Source organism: Pygocentrus nattereri, chromosome 7, assembly GCF_015220715.1.
Source record: "Pygocentrus nattereri isolate fPygNat1 chromosome 7, fPygNat1.pri, whole genome shotgun sequence".
Lineage (NCBI taxonomy): Eukaryota > Metazoa > Chordata > Actinopteri > Characiformes > Serrasalmidae > Pygocentrus > Pygocentrus nattereri.
Window position 1 is genome coordinate 6,405,001 of NC_051217.1, and position 21,872 is coordinate 6,426,872.

General features: G+C 40.4%; 1 protein-coding gene across 1 annotated transcript in view; it reads left to right on the forward strand.

Annotated features, from left to right (window-relative positions):
- Nucleotides 1–17,744, forward strand: part of cdh13 (cadherin 13, H-cadherin (heart)) — a 511,235-nt gene extending 493,491 nt beyond the window's left edge. Inside the window, exons 13-15 of the mRNA XM_017689216.2 lie at nt 858–1,091; nt 3,998–4,213; nt 16,595–17,744. Of these exons, the coding sequence (XP_017544705.1) occupies nt 858–1,091; nt 3,998–4,213; nt 16,595–16,602 (458 nt within the window). The 3' untranslated portion in view covers nt 16,603–17,744. The remainder of the gene's footprint in view (nt 1–857; nt 1,092–3,997; nt 4,214–16,594) is intronic.
- Nucleotides 17,745–21,872: the final 4,128 nt, after the last annotated feature.

The following is a 21,872-nucleotide window of genomic DNA, read 5'->3' on the forward strand; positions in this document are numbered from 1 at the left end:
GTACCTAAAGAAAGTAATGAATACACAGTTCATATTAACACTTAGATGTTGAGTGTCACTATATTTCTTTTGCTATACATTATGTGGTTGTATTACATAGTTATTTATGTGCAATTATATTATTATTACATAGTTAGACATAACCATAAGGAATTACGTTTACTTTTTTATTTTTTATTTTTTTTAATAAATCCTCAGAGCCAATATTCCTTAACCACAACATTTTGAATTGTTTTTCTAATTTTCTGTAAGTTTTTCCAAGTTGCAGTGATATGTAAGAAAGTTAAGCCAGGGCTTTACTAAATGTTTGATTCTGTCCTTCCTGTTCAGCTGTATAACCTTTTTGGCAATGGTATGTGATATTAAAATAAAGGATTTGAGGTGAGTGGGTGTTGAAAGCGAATAAAGGTCATTAAATAGTACTAAAATTCTACGTAATTGGACATCTCATCCTCATAACTGTGCATGTAATAATAATAATAACCAGGACTGAGAATCTCACAGTGTTATATGGGTAAACTGTCAATGAACACCTCTTCGTTTTGTACAGCCATGTGATAAGTGACATAAACAAGGCCCACAATCACTGATAGCCTGATAGGAATTACATTTACATTCCCTTGCATTGTATATCAACAGGCTTGAGTGTACCCCTTTGGTTTGTTTGATGTCAAAAAGTACAAGCATAACAATAACTTTTCACAAAATTCAAATGAAATTACTTCACATTACATTCATTACATTAAATCACATTAAGTAATATGAAATTACATTGGCTGTAACTTCTGAGGGTTCTGATGTCTATTTGTCTATGAGGCTTTTGTTGATGTGGTTTCTAATCTGGTTTCCCCTCATAGGTAACCCCCCTGCCACAGGCACAGGAACTCTAATTATCAAGTTGGACGATGAAAATGACAACGCACCCTATGTGGTCCCCTCTGTGACCCGCGTATGTGAGGATGCCAAGGAGGTGAACGTAGCAGTGATCGGAGCACGGGACAAAGACATCCACCCCAACACAGACCCCTTCAACATAGAACTGGGGAAACAACCAGGTCTGGAGAAGACGTGGAAGATCTCCAGGATCAACAGTGAGTTGCCCCTGCTAGTGTGCTTAGAGCAGTGACACAGTTGGGCTTAAATTATGACAGGATCCAGAGTATTACAAAACAGTGACTGAGGAGCTGGAGTCAGACAGGCTTTGAACTGAGAACGGTCTCATGTCAAAACCAGGGACAGAAATGTCTGAATGGAAAGTCAGGGTGTATTTATATTCGAACAAATACAGATTTGGCTCTCATATATCCTGACAGTGGATAAGCTTTCCTGTCAGAGAAAAGGACAGCATTAGAGACAGTAGACGGTAAACAGAACAGTGGATGTAATTCCACTGAAAGTGCTGCTAATCCTCACTATTTGTCTGTTGATTCTTAAGCTTGATTTCCTCTCCTGAATCTTAGAAAGAATCTCAAATGAAGTAGGTGTATAAGGCTTTGTGTGTGCTGGTTTGTGTTCAGCTAGAGTTTTAGCAACTGATATCAGGTGATAGAGAGAGAGAGAGAATGAAAGAGAAGGAGGTGATGATTCAGGGTTGGGTGGCTTCTGGTTTGAGTCTGACTGACATAGGGTAAATCCTGAGCTCAGACATTTGCTTTGAGTGACAGCAAGGAAATGGGGCAGAAAACAGACTATCGTGTGTGTGTGTGTGTGTGAGAGAGAGAGAGAAAGATAGCTGTGTGTGAAGGCTACACATACTATTATACAAACACTTGTACACAAAGACACAGAGTCATAGATACACTGCAGTGCCAGTTGATTACCTTACAACTACATTCATTGGCCATTTTATCAGAAACACCTTCCATGTAGGTGCCATTTGTAGGCTTTAAATCACTGATTGTAGTTCATCTGTTACTGCGCAATTTATCAGTCACAAGAGTGTGTTCCTTCCACCTCTTATCTGAAAATAAAAATTGGTGGGAAAAAAGTGTCTATACATCACAAAAGAAGTTGTTTGGATGAGGTGGAAAAGTTGGCTTACCTGTAAAGGAGAAACACAAAAAAGGGGGTGGCAACATATTTTCTGGATAACAGTATGCGTCCGCTGCTTGTGGTGTGGAGCCAGCGCCTCTCCACTTGGGGGGCATGTCCGTTTGTGATGCAGGACATGAATGAAGTCGTCAATCATTGAGTCATAGATGCCAAATAATTTTGTAAAAATGCCAAATAAATTCTCTTCTCAATTAGGCAGCTCTTGTAAACTTGATTCTGAAAAGGCCTTTTTGAATTATGTATTTCTGTGAAGTGTGACTAATTTAAAATATTCCTCACTTATTTTTTTTTTTTTTTACAACTGCATTCGGCATTCACATATTCACTCCACTCTAATACACTGTTTTTAACAACCATACTCAGTTATAAATATGGAGATTAAAAGCTTTAAATTAGCTACACCCAGCATTAGAAAATGAAGAGGGTTATATGTACTGGAAATGCTCCAGTTTTTGCAAACACAGCTCTTAGTGCAAGCAAAAGTAATGTGTTTCCACTCCATCTGACAATACCAAATGGCTGCATCTCGAACAGCATACACTATAGTGAACTTTGTATTAATTTGTCGTATTAGTACACAACCAGTGGTGCCATTACTATTTGCAACATACTGTTTAGAGTGGTAGTTTGTGTATGTGTATGTGAGAGACAGCCATCAATACTACGCCTGGACTGAGGGGTTCCAGGGGTTTAGTAGATGACGGTGAAGTGCACTAGCTACTTCAGCCCTTATTAAATGGGCACCTACCCAGTCTGCCCAGTGTCTCTGATAGGGCTACAGTTATGCACAGCTGACAGAGGTCTGTCAAAAGTGCTTCACTCACAGCTAAAAGGAGTTATGGAGTAACTGAAGTTTAGGGGGAGGAATATGCTTGAAACCCTTCCTCCATCCATCCTATAAATTCACCTCCTTATCTTAAGTTTCTCGTGATGAAGTTCCTCAGGCAGAAACAGATGTTATCTTCTGCAAATTTGTCGTTGCCCCAGGTGTTTCTCATCAGCTTGGTTTTCCTTTCTTCCCTGCCCTGCATTGGTTGATGTCCTGTATTGTTTGTTTTTCTTTTGTCAGTTTTGCCCTGCGTTTTGTGTTTAGTTTCAGTTTTACTCCCTTGCTTCATTGTTGTTTTTCTGTTTCATTGATGCATAATTTTTTTTTCTTCCTGCAATTTATTTATAAATGCTTTGGTGTCACTGCTCATTTAGAGTCATCCAAACATATGATGCCACCATTGGTCCTGTTGACATAGTGTGCATAAGACAAACTATAGACTTACCTTTAAGGTGGAACCAACATGCTACGGGTTTCTTTAAAGTCTAAAGGCACACTCCAGCAACACGGCTGAGCTTGACACACTCACACCAGCACAACACGTGGTACCACGCCACTACCATGATGATGTAACTCTTGTGTTGAGAATGGTCCACCCTCAAATAATATCTGGTCAGTGATGGTCTTATGGGGTTTCTTTCCATTGATGGCTGATAAATTGTGCAGAAACTGATGAGCTACAGTCATAAACCTTCAAAGTGCACCTACAATCGTATGCCAAAGTTTGAACAGCACCAGTCAGTTTACATGTTTTATTGATTTTCTAAGTGAAGATACATGAAGACATTCTGTACAGGGAACAGACTTAAATGTGCCATTATTCTGCAAATTTCTGTGCTCAATTTCTATTTGTTTAATTTAGTTTAATTTAATTTAGTTTACACAGGTTCCATTTTCCTTTTTTCCAGTAAGTTAAATTCAGCAAATTCTCTATTCTAAGATGATGTTTAGTTATTTTCCACAAAACGTGTCATAATGACATGCATACAACTGTATATGGTAGGTGTTTCTGATAAAAAGGCAACTCACTTTATTGTGCAGCATGAGACTCTGCTATTTTAGCTTGCTGCACAAACACTCTGTGGAGTTCAACCTATTCTCTGCTCCCCTCCACAGACACACACTCGCAGATCATGCTACTGCACAGTCTGAAAAGGGCCAACTACAATGTGCCGCTGGTTCTGACTGACTCCGGCTTCCCTCCGCTAACCAACAACACGGAGCTCAAAGTTCAGGTGTGCACCTGTAAGAAGAACAGAATGGACTGCAGTGGAGCTGACGCGCTCCTAACAAACATGCTGCTGCTCGCCCTGCTCACGCTCTCCTTACTCTGTGAGTATCAACAGGGTTTTACAGATCCAGGAACAGACAACTCATTTGTAGATGCAGAGAAGTGACTTTTCATAAATAGCTGCACCACTACCCATTATATACACTATAAAGATGGTCTTTCTAAAAGTTTTAAACTGGATTAATGGGATTCTGGGTTAAAGCACTATTTGTGTTTGCATTTAAAAGCCAAAGTCCTCTTCGGTGCAAACCACTGTTGTCACAAATGGCCCCACACTGACTTCATTTCTTTGCAAGTTCTGTTTACTTTTATCTGTATATTCTTTGCTGCATGTGTTTAAGCAGTATTGGAGTACAATCTGTCTGGTTTGGGCAATCATGCCCCCTTCTTAGACCCTTAGCTTGTTTATTGGCTGCATGCCCAAGCCTTCCAGGCCAGAGAAACTACTGTTTGGTGGGGTACAGTGGTTTACATCTGAATAAATCTACATAACTTTATTAAACATGCTGCTTGTGCATAATAAATAGGGCATCTAGGAAGCTGGATTCGGCACTTTGTGGCCAAAGGTAAATGTTATGCTAATGGTATGAATATGAGCAGTTTGGGCCTGATTTATGGATACTCCCATGGTTTTTCAATATGTAAAGATCTGTGTTTGAAGTCTTAAGTCTTTTGTCTGAAAAAGTGTATTTAAGGTCAGTATAACTGTTTTCTCCCGCTTATCCCCAGCCTGCCAGCTTAAAGCCCATTTGTTCAGGCTGCCAAGACTGTGTACTGTTAGTGCAGTTAGCTCTAGTCTTTACACCTTATTAAAGTTTTACAAGTTTGACAGTAAGTCTTCCTCTATCCTGCCTTGTTTACATGGCCAAGTATCTGTTGGATTGGAGGAAAGAGAAGCTGCTTTTTCTCCCAGCTGATCTATATCTGATCTATATATGCTATAACTGGCAGGGCTGCCATCATTCAGAGAGAGCGAGGTGCTTGGGGTGTGTCTATGCACCCATGAAACATCCAGCGACATATAAAGAGAATTTAAGATTCTTCTATTGCCAAACTTCATTCCATTTTCATATGTGTGTGCAGTACTGTGCAAATATCAGTGAACACCTTTCCTTTGTTTCATATCCAGTTAGAGCCGTTATTGATTTTTCAGGAGATATGTTAAGGATATTAGATACAAGATAGTCCAGTTACACAAGGAAGGAGTAAGTCAATGGAAAATAAGTGTAAAAGCAGGAGTTTCCAAAACTAAGTTCAAAACATTATTAAATGTTATAGACAAACTAGGACTCCTTACAATACTACAAGAGCTGGCAGTCCACCAATACTGTCACCATTGGATAAATAGTACTTTCATATTTGAGAGAGAGGAGAAAATCAAGCTCCACTGTTGCTCCAGAGCTGAGAAAATCCACACGTGTTCCTGTCCATCCTTCCATTGTGACAAGACAACTCAGCACAATGTGTCTGAAAGGATACGTAGCTGCCAAGAAAAGTGAATAGACAAAAAGGAAGCTATTGCACAAATCAAACAAAGAAGCTGCTGGCGTACTCGAAACAAGGGACTGACCACCCCAGCGTCCAGATATCAACATCACTGAATGTGTATGGGATTACATAAATCATGAGAAGCAGAAAACGCAAAGAACTTCTATGTACATGCCTTCTGCTTTATTCCTGATAATAAAAAATAAATAGCTTGTACTTAATGGCTGTTTTGACTGGGAATTACAGAAATCGTGGTCTCTGACTTTTGCACAGTACTGTGTGTATGTACAACACTGTTTCCAAAAAAGTTAGAATGCAGTGATGTGTAAATAATTTAAACCTGAGCTCGTTTAAGATGGACTAAGGTGAAGTGGAAAAGTGTCATGTGGTCCTGTGGTGTCCTCCAGGATAAAGATAAAAACATCCTCCAGGCTAAAGATAATCTGGTTTGTTATCAGTGCACAGTTCAAAAGCCAGCATCCATGATATAGGGGTGCATCAGTGTACATGGCATAGGTGAATTTCACATCTGTGAAGACACCATTAATGCTGTATGATACAAACAGGTTTCGGCAACATATGCTGCAATCCAGACAACGTCTTTCTCAGGGAAGGCCTTGCTTATTTCAGCAAGACAGTACCAAACCACATTCAGCGTGTATTACACCAGCATGTCTCTATTGTAAACGATCTAGGATGCCAAAGATTTAGACCCTGAATTGTTGTTGAGCAACTAAAATTCTGTATTAAGCAAGAATAGGAAAACATTTCACTTTGAAAACTACAGCAACTGGCCTCCTCACTTCATTTACATTTTGCACAGCGTCCCGACTGTTTTGGAAATGAGGTTGTATGTTGATTTTACATCCTTCTCCACACCTCCTCACCTGTTGACCCTCTCTTGACATAAGCAGTACATATCCTTTACGCTATTGTGATAGCATGAATAATCCACTCCTCCAATAAGAAAGAAAGCATAAAAGAGTTGTTTGTCGAGCATGCTTGGGATTAGCACAAGATAAATGGGTATCTAAGATTTTAGACCCCTGTTTGTGATCTCACTTGAGATTTTTGCTGTCCTTCTGTGTATATGAGCATGTATTTTAAGAGTTCCATGCCCAAGGCCTGGTTTGGGTAGAAGAGGGACCCATCTGTAATTCATGCCACAATGGAGCCATTGAAAGCCTGAGCCAAACATGCCTGTAGGCATCTCTCTCTCTCTCTCTCTCTCTCTCTCTCTCTCTCTCGCTCTACCTCATCAACCCCTTTGTCACTTGCTCCATTTTCTTTTCTTCCTCTATCACAGTTTCATCTCTCCTTTGATTCAGCCGCTCTCACCCTTTATCTCATCAAATCTTATCTCCATCTCCACACCTTTTCTCATCATGATATCAAAGCTTACAAACAGAATCATAACCCAGCGTTTTAGCTTTTCACCTTTATTATTTGTCTTCGTTAACTGCCATATTTTGCATTAGAAAAATTCACCTCAGACATCTATCTGTCTGTCTGAGATATCGTCAGCAGTTATTGCACCGGGCTTGTGTGAATGTTAATAAACTGGCATTCAGGGATTCCTTGCTCCTAGTGAAATGTTTTCTTGCTGCTGTGGTAGACACTGCTATTCATTATGTCCTGCAGCCCTGCACCATGACATCAGCAACTAACATTCATTACTCTCCAAATGACACTAATGGCATTTCCTGAAGGATCTTTTCTGTAGGTATCTCAGGATAGTCGAATGTAACCAGGTAGTTATAAAACGAATACTTTTAAAATTCTCAAAAACATGCTAGGTGTGTAGTCTGTTAATGAATTGGCTGGGTCTGTGTGATGTCATGAGAGAAGAGCTTCTGCTAGGGCAGCAGATCATGTGTTCATGATCAAGTGGGAACTGGAACAGTTTATGTGAGACATCCAACTAGCAGTTCCCACTTGCAAAGTCAGACTGTCTCAAGCACTCTAACACCAGGCTGTAGCTCTGACATCACTTCAGCATGGCAGCACCCCACAGAACAAGAAGCAATAGCGTGTCCTAAGCTTTTCTGAGCAGATGTTTGTGTATAGTATGTTATTTGTGCATGGCATCGCTAAGTACAGATGGAGGCAGAATGATAGCTGCAAGCTTGACTCGTTCTGTACATCAATTATTAAAAATCATTGTGGGCGCTTTATTAACAGTGAATCATCCTAGGCTAGTCCCACTTTTTAAATAAATAAAGAATGTAACCAAACAGCTCTGGTGAAAAAGCATTTAAAGAGATTTTTATACACCCACAGCAGCCAAACAAACGCTATGTTACTTGGAACATACATTTTCAGTCTGAAAGAGCTGAAGTTGAGGGCCGCTTTGAGGTGGGAAGTAGGAAGCTCTCAGTCTGAAATGTCTGAGTTCCCAGTTGTCACAATGCAGTAAAAGCAGCATGAACTGGAAAATAATCTTCAGTTCTGAAAATGTGATATAGTTGTCTGCTAGCAGGTAGCAGTTAGCTTTCAAGTTAGAAAAAAGGAGGTAAAGAAAAAAATAAACATCTTTGATGCACCAGGTGGACGTGAGCCGGACTTTAGAAAAATTGCAGTTGCAGATACTCATAGCACCTTGAGCCTAGGCTGACCATATGTAACTACCACTTACAGGGTAGTTATTAGCTAAGGGATGGTATGGCCATGCCAAGGCAACTCAGCCTAGTAGGGTCTGTTTCTTCTATTATGGCACACTCTCAGGGTGGTACTCCTCTTGTCACTGTGATACCCGTAAGAGTATGTCATCAGTAGCTTTAATTGGGAACATAATTGGACCATTGTCTTATCTCCAGTCTTATTTTATTGTTTTGTTTTACAACGTTTGATGATGAAAAGGTGCAAATGTGTACCTTTCCCCTGGGAAAAACATATTTAAGGTACACAACTGGACTGGTATCATATAAATGGAGGGTACATTTCTATTCTTTGTACAAAAAGTGTTCCTGCATGATATCTTTTGTCAGTTGAGTGTTGTGTCTGCTCCAGTTATGTATTTTTTTTCAATCCTATAGATCTAAGACAACAAAGAATCCAAGCTATTATGTGTTGTCCTGTGTGCATTCCCAGACTACACTTGTCTTTCAGCTGACCATATCAGGTTTTTGTAAACGTGCCTCACTACTGTCTCAATTTGACAGTGATTAGTGTGTGTGTGTGTGTGTGTGTGCGTGTGTGTGTGTGTGTGTGTGTGTGTGTGTGTGTGTGTGCGTGTGTGCGTGTGTGCGTGTGTGCGTGTGTGTGTGTGTGTGAGTGTGTGTGTGGTGTGTGTCTTGGCAGACTGAGAGAACGCAGGGAGCTGTGTGGAAGCATCAGATCCAGTGTGCTACTACACATACACCCAAACAGTTTCTGTCAGAACACATTTTACAGGCACATAGGGACAGATAGAGGAGGACCCGACATGGTGTGGCATGCTGATAGAGAGAGGGACTGATTTCAATTCCCATCTCACCTTTATGGACCTTGACCACTGAGGAAACAGACTGTGAGTGAAAAGAAAGGAAGTTAATGCCCAGGGCAGAAGAAAAGAACTCTGCACAGTAGTATTCCTCAAACAGTATTTCAGCATTTCACGCCTCTTTTCATGTAGATGGTGCAGTTATAAACCATGCAACTCACATGTGCAGGTCTTACTGTTATTCATTCAACCTCTGTGCAAGGCCAAGTCCCACTCTATCATTGGCTGTTTGATCATTTAAGACTGTTGTATGTTTAACGATGTTTCTCAGTGTGCTGTTAGCTCAGGGTTGTACTCTTAAAGGGGAATTCCACCAGTTTGTCAAAATGTATGTATAATCAAATATAATCAAAGATGTTAACAGAGTCATTATTAGTGGTTTATATGAAATGCTTAATTGTATAGAAACCTGCCTATTCAAAATTGTTTACAAGTTTTGTACCAATTTAAGGTTTTTCCTCTAACTATGCGTCCAGAGCCAGCACCTTTGAGAGAGGTTTGACAGCCTATTACATGGATACACTGGTGCTTATGTGTCCAGACCACTTCTCTGTGTTTGGACCGTTTGTTTTGAGCATGTGCTTTCGTCGTCATTCGTTTAGAGTGTGCAGTGTGTCTGGTCTCAGTATAAGTCCACTGGAGACAGCTACTCTGCTGATCCTGAACACAGATTCACCTCCATCCATCTCCATCTGCAGCCGTTTCACTGTAAATTGACCGTGCGTGCATGCGTGTGTGTATGTGTGTGTGTGTGTGTGTGTGTGTGGGTTTAAATGTCTCCACAGTGGAGTGAAAATCCATACTTTCTCTCTCCACTTCTCAGAGATAAAGCACTCCAGTGGGCTTGCTTTTTGTGGACCCTTAAATAATGTATGTAAGCCCCTGTGGACAGCACAAACAGATTCCGTGTGAAGGTACATAAGTATCGCACTGTTCAGATGCTCTTTTACTGCTGCTAAATCCTGCACCAAATCCTTCAGCTTTACCGCTTATTCCACCCTCTCACGACACACGCTGCCACATTGGGAGCAGCGTGTAAAAGAAGCGGATAGCACTGCCTTCAGTCCCACATGCCTTCAGCATTGCACACCACCACCAGCACTGCAGCCCTATATGGAGGCTAGGACTTTGGATTGTGCTATACTAAATCTGTTTGCTTGAAGCGTGACTACAATGAGAGAATGTTGTAGCTCTCGATCGCAAGTTCAGTCTTGAGACTACAAATTAATGACCGTTTTCCCCCTATCATTATCAAGGACACATTCAATCAACACAGCATGTTTACATGTTTATCTGCACTCAGACTTCGCTGATGTTAGAACATCCTCAGACCACAGCAGCAGATATCCGAAAAAAACAACTCCAGTGAAACGGTTTTTAGCCACAGACCTGTGTGGTATTCTTTATCACTAGATTAGTTACAGTTTATGTGGCTAAATTAAAGATGCCTTTATTATGTTATTTTATTTGGTACAGCAGAGGAACCAAAGAAATTAGGCACAGGCTTAATTGCTATCCACATATGGTACACCCTTGGCTTCTACATTGGGTTCTAGGAAAAACCTTTCATTGGTATAGAACCTTTACATTATGTGGAGGCTCTTTTAAAAATCCATTTTTCTTCCAGCTTAACAGTTTACCAAGGTTGTTTTCCATTCAGTTCCCTGAATAAGAGGACTGTGTTACTGGCATAGGCCTAATTGCTGTCCTCATACAGTATCCAGTCAATGAACACATGACATGTAATTTATTATAAAGGAATTTTACTTGGTTTTTTTTTGTTGTTGTTGTTGTTAGTACATTCTGAAAAAATGGCCAAATTATTAGACATTTCAATTATTGGCCAACCAGGTTCGAGGAAAAACCTCGAGTTGTTATAGGACTTTAACATGATGCGCACGTTCTTTGATCTGTAGCCTGTTTTGCAGGCCCCCTAGTGGCCATGCTGCTCATGGAAGACAAAAATCCAGTTGCTTCCAGTTTGATACATTTTTAAAAAATCCATTAAAATAGAGTCTATCAGCATTATTGAAGGACAAAAATGCCTAGGTCAGCTGTGGGACCTTCTCCAGAACAGGGGGGAAATTGCATGTGAAAAGGAGTTGAAAAGGTTCTTTCTACTCATGCATCTCATTTACATAGATGATCCTTTAAAGAACCATACATTGAAAGGGAATCAGTCGTTCTTCTATGGCATCTGTCTAAAGAACTGATTTTGGTGTCTTTACTTCTTACAGCTTCTTCATCTTGACCCAGTCTCACTTGCAATGGTTTCCCTTACAACACTGACAATGAGGGTTGTAAGAGACTGTGAGGAATAACAAGTCAGCCAGTAGGGAGAAAAACACCTCCCACAATCACTCAACACAAGTTAAAGGTTTATCAGATAGTGAGGCCACATGAGCAATCAATGAATGCAAACAGGGTTATCTCACAGGCAAACAAATGAAGCTGTGCTGCTGCTCCCAACAGTGAGCTAAGGCCTGGGCTCCAGAACAGATGAGTACAGATGCTGATGCTGAATGGAAGCTTGTGCTTTGGAGTTCACACATACACAGATAGTCACAGTGCCCCCCGTTGGTGTGCTGTGGAATAGCTCAGAGACTAGCAGCCCCTCAGGGTTCATTATCTTGCAGCAGCAGAGAGGCCTTTTAATGTAAAGGCCATATAGAGTTGTGGCTACAGGTGTTAAGGTATGGGCAGAAAGTAAATACATAAATGAGCAAATAACCCCAAGCGGACGCAAAGCACATCTGTCTGTTGGAGATTGGAGACTCCAGTAAAGTCCTTTTGCACTTGCTGCTGTTTATTATATTTGTTGATGAAGAAGGAAAGTGTTGCCTCACTGGAGCTGCTTCAACAATTCAAACAAAGAGGGAATTCTGCTAATATGGAAATCTACATGAACAGAGCAACAAATTGTGGCTTCGGCTTTTACAGTCTCTTCGTATTTTTAATTTTTTTTTTGTGTACAGTGTGATTGTTTTCATGGAAAAATAGCTCCAGTACAAATTTGAAAATATAAGTTCATAAATGATTCTCTGCTTGAAGTATGTCCTTTAAACTTTCAAACCACAGATGTCATTTACAGACATACTGCTTTAAAGAACCATCAATGGAAAGTCAAAGGTGAAAGGTTATTAATTGTTAATCAGAACAAAAGAAAAACAAAAAAATGTGTAACAGAAAATGACTTATAAGTCTCAGCAAATAAATTTATAAAATTATATAAATCTGTTTTTTTTTTATGCTGAAAAATGAATAACCTGTACTTGATTGGAAATTAAATAAAAAATTAATTGTTTCTGACAATTTAACAGACAATTACACATTTCGTTCAACAACTACAAGTAATATTTCATGTGAAAAAGAATTAAAGTAGATTTCTGGAGAGTTTTTCAAAGATGTCAGCATTTTTCCATACCTCCAAAGTTCAGCCTTAGAAGGCGAGAAGTTGCCATAGTATACTTTACTATGATGTTGTAAGCAAGCATACTTATATTAAAATTACTTAAAGAACTTACATTTTCAATTTACTGGTTAAAGTGAGGCAACTCTTAACCAGCTTGTTTAATTAGCCTCAGCCTGTTACAGTGTAAACACAAATACATTCAGTGATTTTGAGGTCTGGACCCTGGGGTGGTCAGTCCATGGTCAGTCCATGCAAATTTTCTTTCTTGTCTATTTCCTTTATTTGGTATCGGCCTCTTGGCAGCTACACGTCCTTTCAGACTCATAGTGTTGAGTGTCTACTCTACAGTGGAATGATGGACAGAAACACCGGAGATCTGGAGCAAGAGTGGAGCTTAATTTTCCCTCAAAGATGAAAGCTTTAAGTTCTGTGTATCTGATGGTGTTTTGGTGCTCTGCAAGGTTGAGTCCCATTTTCTCTCATCTTTTAATCATCTTTTGATCTCCAATTTTAGATTCTTCTGTGTTATCACTGCTTTCCACTTGTATTTCCCTTTTCTCATGTAAGTAATCTCTTCAGAAATATTCAAAAAAATATATTTTGTGCTAAATGGCCGTTTTGACTGGACAGTAAATAAATGAAGGGTGGACTAGCTCCCTTACTTTTTAAAAGAGTAGCTTTCAACCAGGGCATCTCAGTTCCTGTCGATTGAGAGCTGAGTGTAACATAGAGCTGGTTTGTGGTTTGTAGAGAGTAGGAGGCAGCAGCAGCTGATGGACTGAGCAGACTCCTAAAGCTGCAGTTTAATCTGATAAAGGATTCTTGGAGGGGGAAAATGTAATTAATCCACAAACAGGGAAATAAGCCCAAGCTCCGTCCATCACACCACTCAGCCACCGGCCCTCCACTGAAGTTTAAATCCCCTTTTCTGCCGAGCCGACTGCTTTTACGCTTTTAATCCACTCGGGCTACAGAGGAAGCGTATCTAGGATGGAGGAGTGGGAAAAATCCATGAGACCACCATTCAGCAGTGTCTAATTTTCTTTTTCTTTTTTTAATCCCTTTGTTCTGATGTGACATGCGTGGTGCACCTTGCTGATAAACTGTCACCCTTTTTGCTTAATTAATTTCAGATTGAAACTAGACGCATTTATAGACGGAAATATGTTTTTTGCTGTCAGGCTTCTGCAAGTGTTGTGCATCGTATGCATGAGACGATAATCTGCTTTGATGACTTGAAAGGTTTTCGCTGTTTAGCAGAAGAATGGAAAACAAGGCGTTTGCTGTGGCGTACAAAAGGGGAGTCATTGCAACTTTAATTGTGGCTCAGGAGCCAAGGAGCTGGGTATATTCAGTTTAAGTGTTAAAGTTTGTAAAAATGAGACTTAGCGGAAGGTTTGAAAGTTGACAGCCGTGTGCTGTTGCTCTTCTTGTTTTTCAAGACACCAAACCCGAAGGGTGGGCCATTATGTGTTCAGCCACCAGCCTGTCGTGTCGGAGCATGGGGTCACATGTGTGTTATCGTGTTTGCTCCAACTCCAGCCGACTGCTGCCACAACCACTTTCGCCCAATCAGGATGACACTAATTAGATCAAACACTCTTTCATCCTGCTCCCTCCATCGCTCATTCCCTCCACGTCTCAGAACCGTCCCTCTGCAGCACATGCCAGACCTACACTTCCCTCCTCTCTCCTGCTCATGGGAGAGGAGGGGGGAGGGTGGGATTTCTTATCCGTTTCTCGCCCGACTTCATTGCATCTTGCAGAAGCGAGGTGAATTGATTTGCTTATGTATTTTCTTGTTTGGGCGCTCGCTTTTTTTGCCTAAGGAGAAAGAATTACCTGATATGTTACCGGGGCTCCATGCGTGAATAGAGGCTGCCGGAGTCTCATTACATTTGCAGAAGGCGTTTTTCTGAAACAGAGGAGATTTTCGCCGTGCTTCTGAGCGTTGTTCAATTTTTATTTCCCTTTCAGATTCACTTAGGGCCTAAAAAAATACAAAAGTGGCTAGACTAAAAAAAGAGGGGGGTGGAATCAATAGTTCTTCCTATTAAATATTCCCCCCATCGGATCTGGCACGCTTCGATCGGTCTGGAGTTTCTCAGGCCTACAGGCCAATTCATTTCTGAACGTCTCGCAAAATTACTGCTTGCATTTTTCAAAAGTGGTCCTTAATCTCATTTTGTGGATGCAGCCCAGGAGAAAAGGAGGAACAGGACAGAGCAGCAGAGAAAGAGAGAGAGAGAAGTAATGGAGATGCTGGGAGACACCCGAGAAAGTGAAGCTCAATATTACCTGAGTACCTGAGTGGTTGCTTTTTGTATTTTATGATGTCCAGTACCTCCGTTTTTTGCTTTGTTTTAACATTATTTCAGTAATGAAAGCAGCTGAACTGGAACTCAGGCGGAACTTTCCCTTTTCAACAACAACAACAGGGTTCAACAATACATGAAAAACCTAAGTAACACAGGCTGGCAGTCTGAAACTTATCTGGGTCAAAGTTTGCATTGCTTACACTAAACCTCTCCTCCAGGAAATGTAGAGAAGACTTTACACATGTGACTCCTACTTGTTTTAGATATGCTTTTGCTATAAACAGTGCTCCTGTTTGATGCCTAATTTCATGCCTAATTAATTACCATCACTTCCATGCATTCCATATGTTTTAAGATAAAAATTCCTACTAATCTGCAGGAATATGACACATTTTCACATCTAACATACAAGTCATAATACGTACATCAAGCAGAGCGTGTTCCTGGCCGTGATATGCTGAAGGCTGATGTTATAGCTGTCTGAGTCTGAGTCTGTGTTGGCAATACCGAAGTTTTTAAGGGGCATCCAGTTTTAAAAGGCAAAGTAACCCAAAATAAACTTAATACATAAATGCTTGCTACTTAAGTTAATACTGATATTGTTGGCACATGATATCCAGGGGAATTTCGTTCCAATCTCTTATCTACATATACTTCTCCAGAATACCTAACCTGTCGATGTAAACTGGCCAGTCCAGTCTTTGGTAAAACTCACATAAGCTTTAGTCTATCAGCTCATATTGTCACTTGTTCCACCTACTTGGCTTTGTCAAAATTATGCATTCCAACTTGAAAGGTGTCACTCTCTTTGAGCCTGAACAACCTGGTATATCAGGATGATCACATGTCCTCTTTTTCCAGGACATGTACTCTTTTCGGGAACCTAAATGGGATTTCTAAATTGCCCAAAATGTCCAGGATTTGGCTTTGCTTTCATCATGGCAATTCCTTTCTACACTCTTCCTTGTGCAGCCCTCCTTCTCCCAGTGTCCTCTTATTCGAAAAACAAAATACGGTCACCCTAAAATAAATGAACACAACTACAAAAATAACTACAGAATACTAAGCGAAGACTACGTGGTCACTGAACTTCTCTCTGTTTCGTACAATCTGCATCAGTGAGGTCATACATGTAGGCTCGATTACGAGTGGTCGAGAGTACTAAACAGAGAGATGTCAATCAAGAGTGCTCATCAGAACACTTCTAATCAAATACAGATGGTTGTTGAGCAGTGTTATGACATCTATTCCTTGTTTTTTTTTTTTCATTTTATTAATAATATTCTTATTAAATTAATAAGGACTACAATACATTACTGTAATTGGTGGACGTTTTAAATTAAAGCATTAGAATAAAGGTATTTGAGAATCCATCCATCTAAATTAAAATACTCTTGCTGAGACTATCATCACATTAACATAGGCTCCTTTATCATTTGTGGCAGCCGATCTAACGTTAGTCATTGCTTTTAGTTTTTTTATTTTTTTCCATTCAAACTTTTCTGGATGTAACACTCAAGTTTAATATCATACAAAATATTGTACACTGCACTTCCTAGGACTGTAATTATAATATTTGAGCTGATGTTACTTTGATTGCATTTCATCTGTGATAAACTTGTCATAACTTGTGATAATACTGTCTTCACTGTTCATTCTGCCCTTGCCCACTTTCACAGCCTCTCTCTCTCTCTCTCTCTCTCTCTCCCTCCCTCTCTCTCAGGCCTGTAAATTTCCGCTGAACCTTTCTGTGGTCCTCTCGCAAAAGCTGAAGAATATCTACCAGTCCGTGCCCCCATCAAACCAAGGCCGAGGCGACAGGAGAGGACCTCTCACACATGTTTTAAAAGACTCCCCCAGTCACACCCTCCCCCCGAAGCCCACACTTTAGCTCTATACTTCTCTCTCCCCACATGCCTCCCATTCTGGCCAGCACCTTCACCATTCCCCTTTCTCTCCACCTCACTCCTTTCCTCCCTTACCCCATCACTCTCTCCGTACCTCTGGACAGTGTCATGGCCACCACCTGAATGAACTCTCACTGGATAATAAGGACGTAGCGGATGGGGGGAAAAGCAACTGGACTTTCTGATGTATTTTATTTGTCTCTGGTTAAAGACTACTGTACAACTTTGTTTACTAATGTATGGAGAGGATGTAAAGGCCTGTTTAGTCTGCAGTGACTGTGGTTTCTTAGGGTAAGGTGGTAGCCAAAAGCCTTCAAAGTTTAAAGTCAAATCTCTGGAGTCTTTATTTTCTGTTCTCAGTTTTTAAATTGCATTAGTTGTTATGGAGTGGAATATATCTTTCTAGTAATGGTGTGAAACCAGTGGGGGACAAAAAGTACACAATATATATATTTTATTTTTTACCATTGTACAAAATGTATTAACTTATGTAATTTGACCGCAGACTCTTCAATTACCCCTTACAAATAAAAGACCGAAAGTTGAATCTTTTTGCGAATTTTAGGCACTATTTCTAATGCTATTGATGTATTTCTTCTTTTTCATGTACTAGCTCCAGTTTTTTTTGAGAATGTGTGGTTGAATCTGGAGTCTTAAACTAATTTGCAAACTGGCAATCTGTCTGAACTGTGTTTTCATGGATCTGTTGGTATGACATTTAGTCCTGCCCTCCCCTCGACCCCTGCAGAGAGGCCAAGGAAGGCTGTTGGTTTGGTGGTTCGTCTTTTAAGCTTGTGAGAACAGGATAAAAAAAGAGAGAGAAAAAATAAATAACAATATGTGTGTGTGGGTTTGTGTGGAAGACCCCATATGTACTGGTAAAGCAAAGAAAACAATGACGTTACGAATGAGTTATGTCTGTCTTTTGCACTAATTTAATAAAGCCGTTACTGTACTTCCCACCAATTTAACTTTGCTTTTTCTTTCATTTAAGGGTAGCTTGGAATTTTCAGGCTCTCTGCAGTTAAGATACATCCATTATGAACAAACAGCATGAAGTATGAGCACACTCCCGCTGCAGTACTGGGAACCAAATGGACGCTAATGGTGGAGGTAATAGATTGAAACTACAAAGACCCCTCAGTGAGAGCCAGCATGGCTATGTTGAACAGTTGCTGTTTCAGGGTGATATGTCATCGTCTTCCAGGCCTTAGCACATAGATTTTGGCCAACTGATCTGTCCTCAACTCAACTGATCTGTCCTCAACTCAACTGATCTGTCCTCAACTCAAAAAGCCGAGCAACTCCCCAGCAGAGAAACTTCACTGGAAACATTTATAGCAATTTATATATATATATATATTCAGTGGGGTACTGTGATAGGATGCAACAAGTGTAACAAGTCCAGTCATGAAATTTCCTCACTAAATATTCCACAGTCAACTATCAGTGGTATTATAACAAAGTGGGAACAACAGCAACTCAGCCACGAAGGGGTAGGCCACGTAAAATGACAGCATGGGGTCAGCGGATGCTGAGGCACATAGTGCGCAGAGGTCAACAACTTTCTACAGAGTCAATCACTACAGACCTCCAAACTTCATGTGACCTTCAGATTAGCTCAAGAACAGTGTAGAGAGCTTCATGGAATGCGTTTTCAAGGCCGAGCACCTGCATCCAAGCCTTACATCAACAAGCGCAATGCAAAGCATCAAATGTAGTATACCACAATACCACAAAGTGCCGCTACTGGACTCTAGAGCAGTGGAGACGTGTTCTCTGGAGTGATGAATCGCTTCTCCGTCTGGCAATCTGATGGACGAGTCTGGGTTTAGCAGTTGCCAGGAGAACAGTACTTGTCTGACTGCATTGTGCCGAGTGTAAAATTTGGTGGAGGGGGGATTATGGTGTGGGGTTATTTTTCAGGAGTTGGGCTCGGCCCCTTAGTTCCAGTGAAAGGAACTCTTAATGCTTCAGCAGACCAAGAGATTTTGGACAATTTCATGCTCCCTACTTTGTGGGAACAGTTTGGGGATGGTCCCTTCCTGTTCCAACATGACTGTGCACCAGTGCACAAAACAAGGTCCATAAAGACATGGATGAGCGAGTTTGGTGTGGAAGAACTTGACTTGAGTCCTGACCTCAATCCGATAGAAAACCTTTGGGATGAATTAGAGTGGAGACTGTGAGCCAGGCCTTCTCATCCAACATCAGTGTCTGACCTCACAAATGCACTTCCGGAAGAATGGTCAAAAATTCCATAAACACACTCCTAACCCTTGTGGAAAGCCTTCCCAGAAAAGTTTAAGCTGTTTTAGCTGCAAAGGGTGACATCATTATATTAAACCCTATGGATGACTCAATTTCATATGCGTGATAGGCAGACAAGCGAATACTTTTGGAAATATAATATGTGTGTGGGTGTGTGTGTGTGTATATATATATATATATTGCTACTGTCAGAACAAAACCTTGTATCTCCAAAATAATAACTTTACAGGAGAAGGAAAAAAATACTGTAAATCAATGGGACCTGACTGTTTGTCCAAGTAATTTTGGGCCATTTCTTATTTTTCCATTCACCATGAAATTGACACACAATGGAAAGCACAACAGGCATTTTCAAATTATGTCAAAAAATAAAAAAAACTTTACATTTCTATTAAATACAAATTATATTCAGAAAAGATTAGATATAAAAAAAAATAATCCACTTGCGTAAGTAAGGCAAAAGTCTAACAGAAGTGCGAACTCCTCGCAACTAAGACCAGTATGACCATCAAAACTATCCCCATCAAATGAAAACTTACTTCAGGCTTTCATCTTTTAGAGATGGGAGAAATCAAGCTCCACTCTTGTTTCAGATCTGAACTATTCCAAAGCTGTTTCTGTCCATCCTTCCACTGTGAGAAGACAACTTAGTGCCACGTGTTCAAAAAGATGTGTTGCTGTTAAGAAGCCATTACTGAGAAAAGGAATCAGACAAAAAATTTGCAGCAAAGAAGCTAATAATAAGATAAGATAAGATAATCCTTTATTAGTCCCACAGTGGGGAAATTCACAGTATTACAGGAGCAGCAGAGTAACAGGAGTAAGGCACTCAGTAATAGAAACGGGAAACATTATAAACATTATCAACATTATAAATAATAACAATAAAAGCTAAATCTCTAGACTATTTACAACAAAATAAGGATAATAATAAAATAAGAGTTGCATAAAATCTGTATTGCACTTAGGAACATATTGCACAATGAAAAATGTTTGCATTCTGAATGTGTGTATACTGTGTGTGTATATTGTGTGTGTGTGGTCTACTGGGAGCAGTGCTGGTTGAACAGTCTCACAGCAGCAGGAAGGAAGGACCTGCGATAGTGCTCCTTCACACACTTGGGGTGAAGGAGCCGGTCACTGAAGGAACTGCCCAGTGCTGCCAGAGTCTCATGCAGTAGTTCTCCAGCATGGATGCTAGCTTGTTTTCTCCCACCGCCTGCACTGGGTCTAGAGGAGTCCCTAGGACCGAGCCGGCCCTCCTGATCAGTTTGGACTGACCACCTCGGAGTCCAGACCTAATCATCATTGAACGTGTTTTCAATTACTTGGATTATGAGAAGCAAAGAATTTCTTTTAAAAACTGAAAGCAAGTCTCTGTTATGAAGCCAAAGAATGGACCAGTCGATGTCCCTGGTTGTTCATCTTGAAAGCATCTGAGTTTGGACTGCACCACCATGCAACAGCAGGCTGAGAAAATGTATATCTTGAACACGCTGAAAAAATACTAACAAATAATATCATTTTTCACCTCCCTTTCAACCGCCCCCACCTATCATCAGGCAAAATGCTCAGCTAGCTCATAGTCCCTAATACCACGTTTCATTTGGCAATACGTCAAAGTATGTAAGAAAAATGCGCTATGAATTTCGATTCACATTGACCGCAAGTGTTAATAAACTGAAAACCTTACAATAACAGACCTGGGTTTTATGACTGATCTAATGTACATCTTTTATGCTTTATTTATACACAGTGGAGCCAATAGTCTCTCACAGGGCCACCATGCTGAGTAGGAAGACAAGTGCTTTATTGCCCTGCCCAGAATGGAAGCAGGAGGCCATCTAACCTGCTGTGCTACTAATACACCTGAACAAATGGAGTTGTATTTAAAATAGGAAGAATACTTGAAAGCTGGGCCTTGTTCTGTGTTACCACTGTAACCTCAATCCTTCTCCCTCCTACAGTCTTCTCCTTTCCCCGATTACAGTCTCATTGTGAATTCCCACTCATTTTGTGTCACATCAATTCTTAATTATGGTGTGTAAATAATAAGGCTGGGGCCTTTTGTGGGTGAAGTTATATAGTGTCAGGCTTGTCACAGAGCCTTTCCTTTTCGTGAGCACAAAAGCACAGGGTCCTGTTGTATGGGAACAATTGCGAGCTGACTTTAAATCAATAAATGATCACGGTGTGTCATTAGGATCTGAGTAATGAAATGTAATTGGAACATGACTTTGATTCAGATCAGGGGCTGCTGTGGGACAGAGCCGTCTTTATGAAATGTTCGTGCTCAGATCTGCTGCTGGGCCACAGTGGAAGCTGAAGAACCTTCTATCATTCTCTTCAGCCTGAGGCACCAAACTTCAGAACTCCTTAGCCAAGTTACTGGCATTGTGGTGCATGTTGTAAACAATTTATGATTCTTCTGCTTAGTGCTTTTAAATGCTTTGCAGATTTAATGCATACTTAGCTCTGTATTGTGGAACTTTGTGAAACAGAAAGGCTTTGTATTTTATCATTTAGTGCAGTATATTAGATTCAGTGTATACTGTATGTGTATGTATATGCCCTCACATATTGACTGCATTAGTGCTTCTACTCACAGGCTACGTTATGAGTTCCACCTTCCTCCCAAGACCACTATAGAGGTGTGCAATTACACATACACTAACTAGCCACGTCATTAAAAACATGTAGTCTATCTATTGATGTGTTAGCAGCCCTCGTTCATCATTGGCCAGTTTATGACCACAGGACTACTGTTGACCAGATTTTATTAAGTTGGTGGACAATTCTCAAAACAGCAGTGACACCAACACA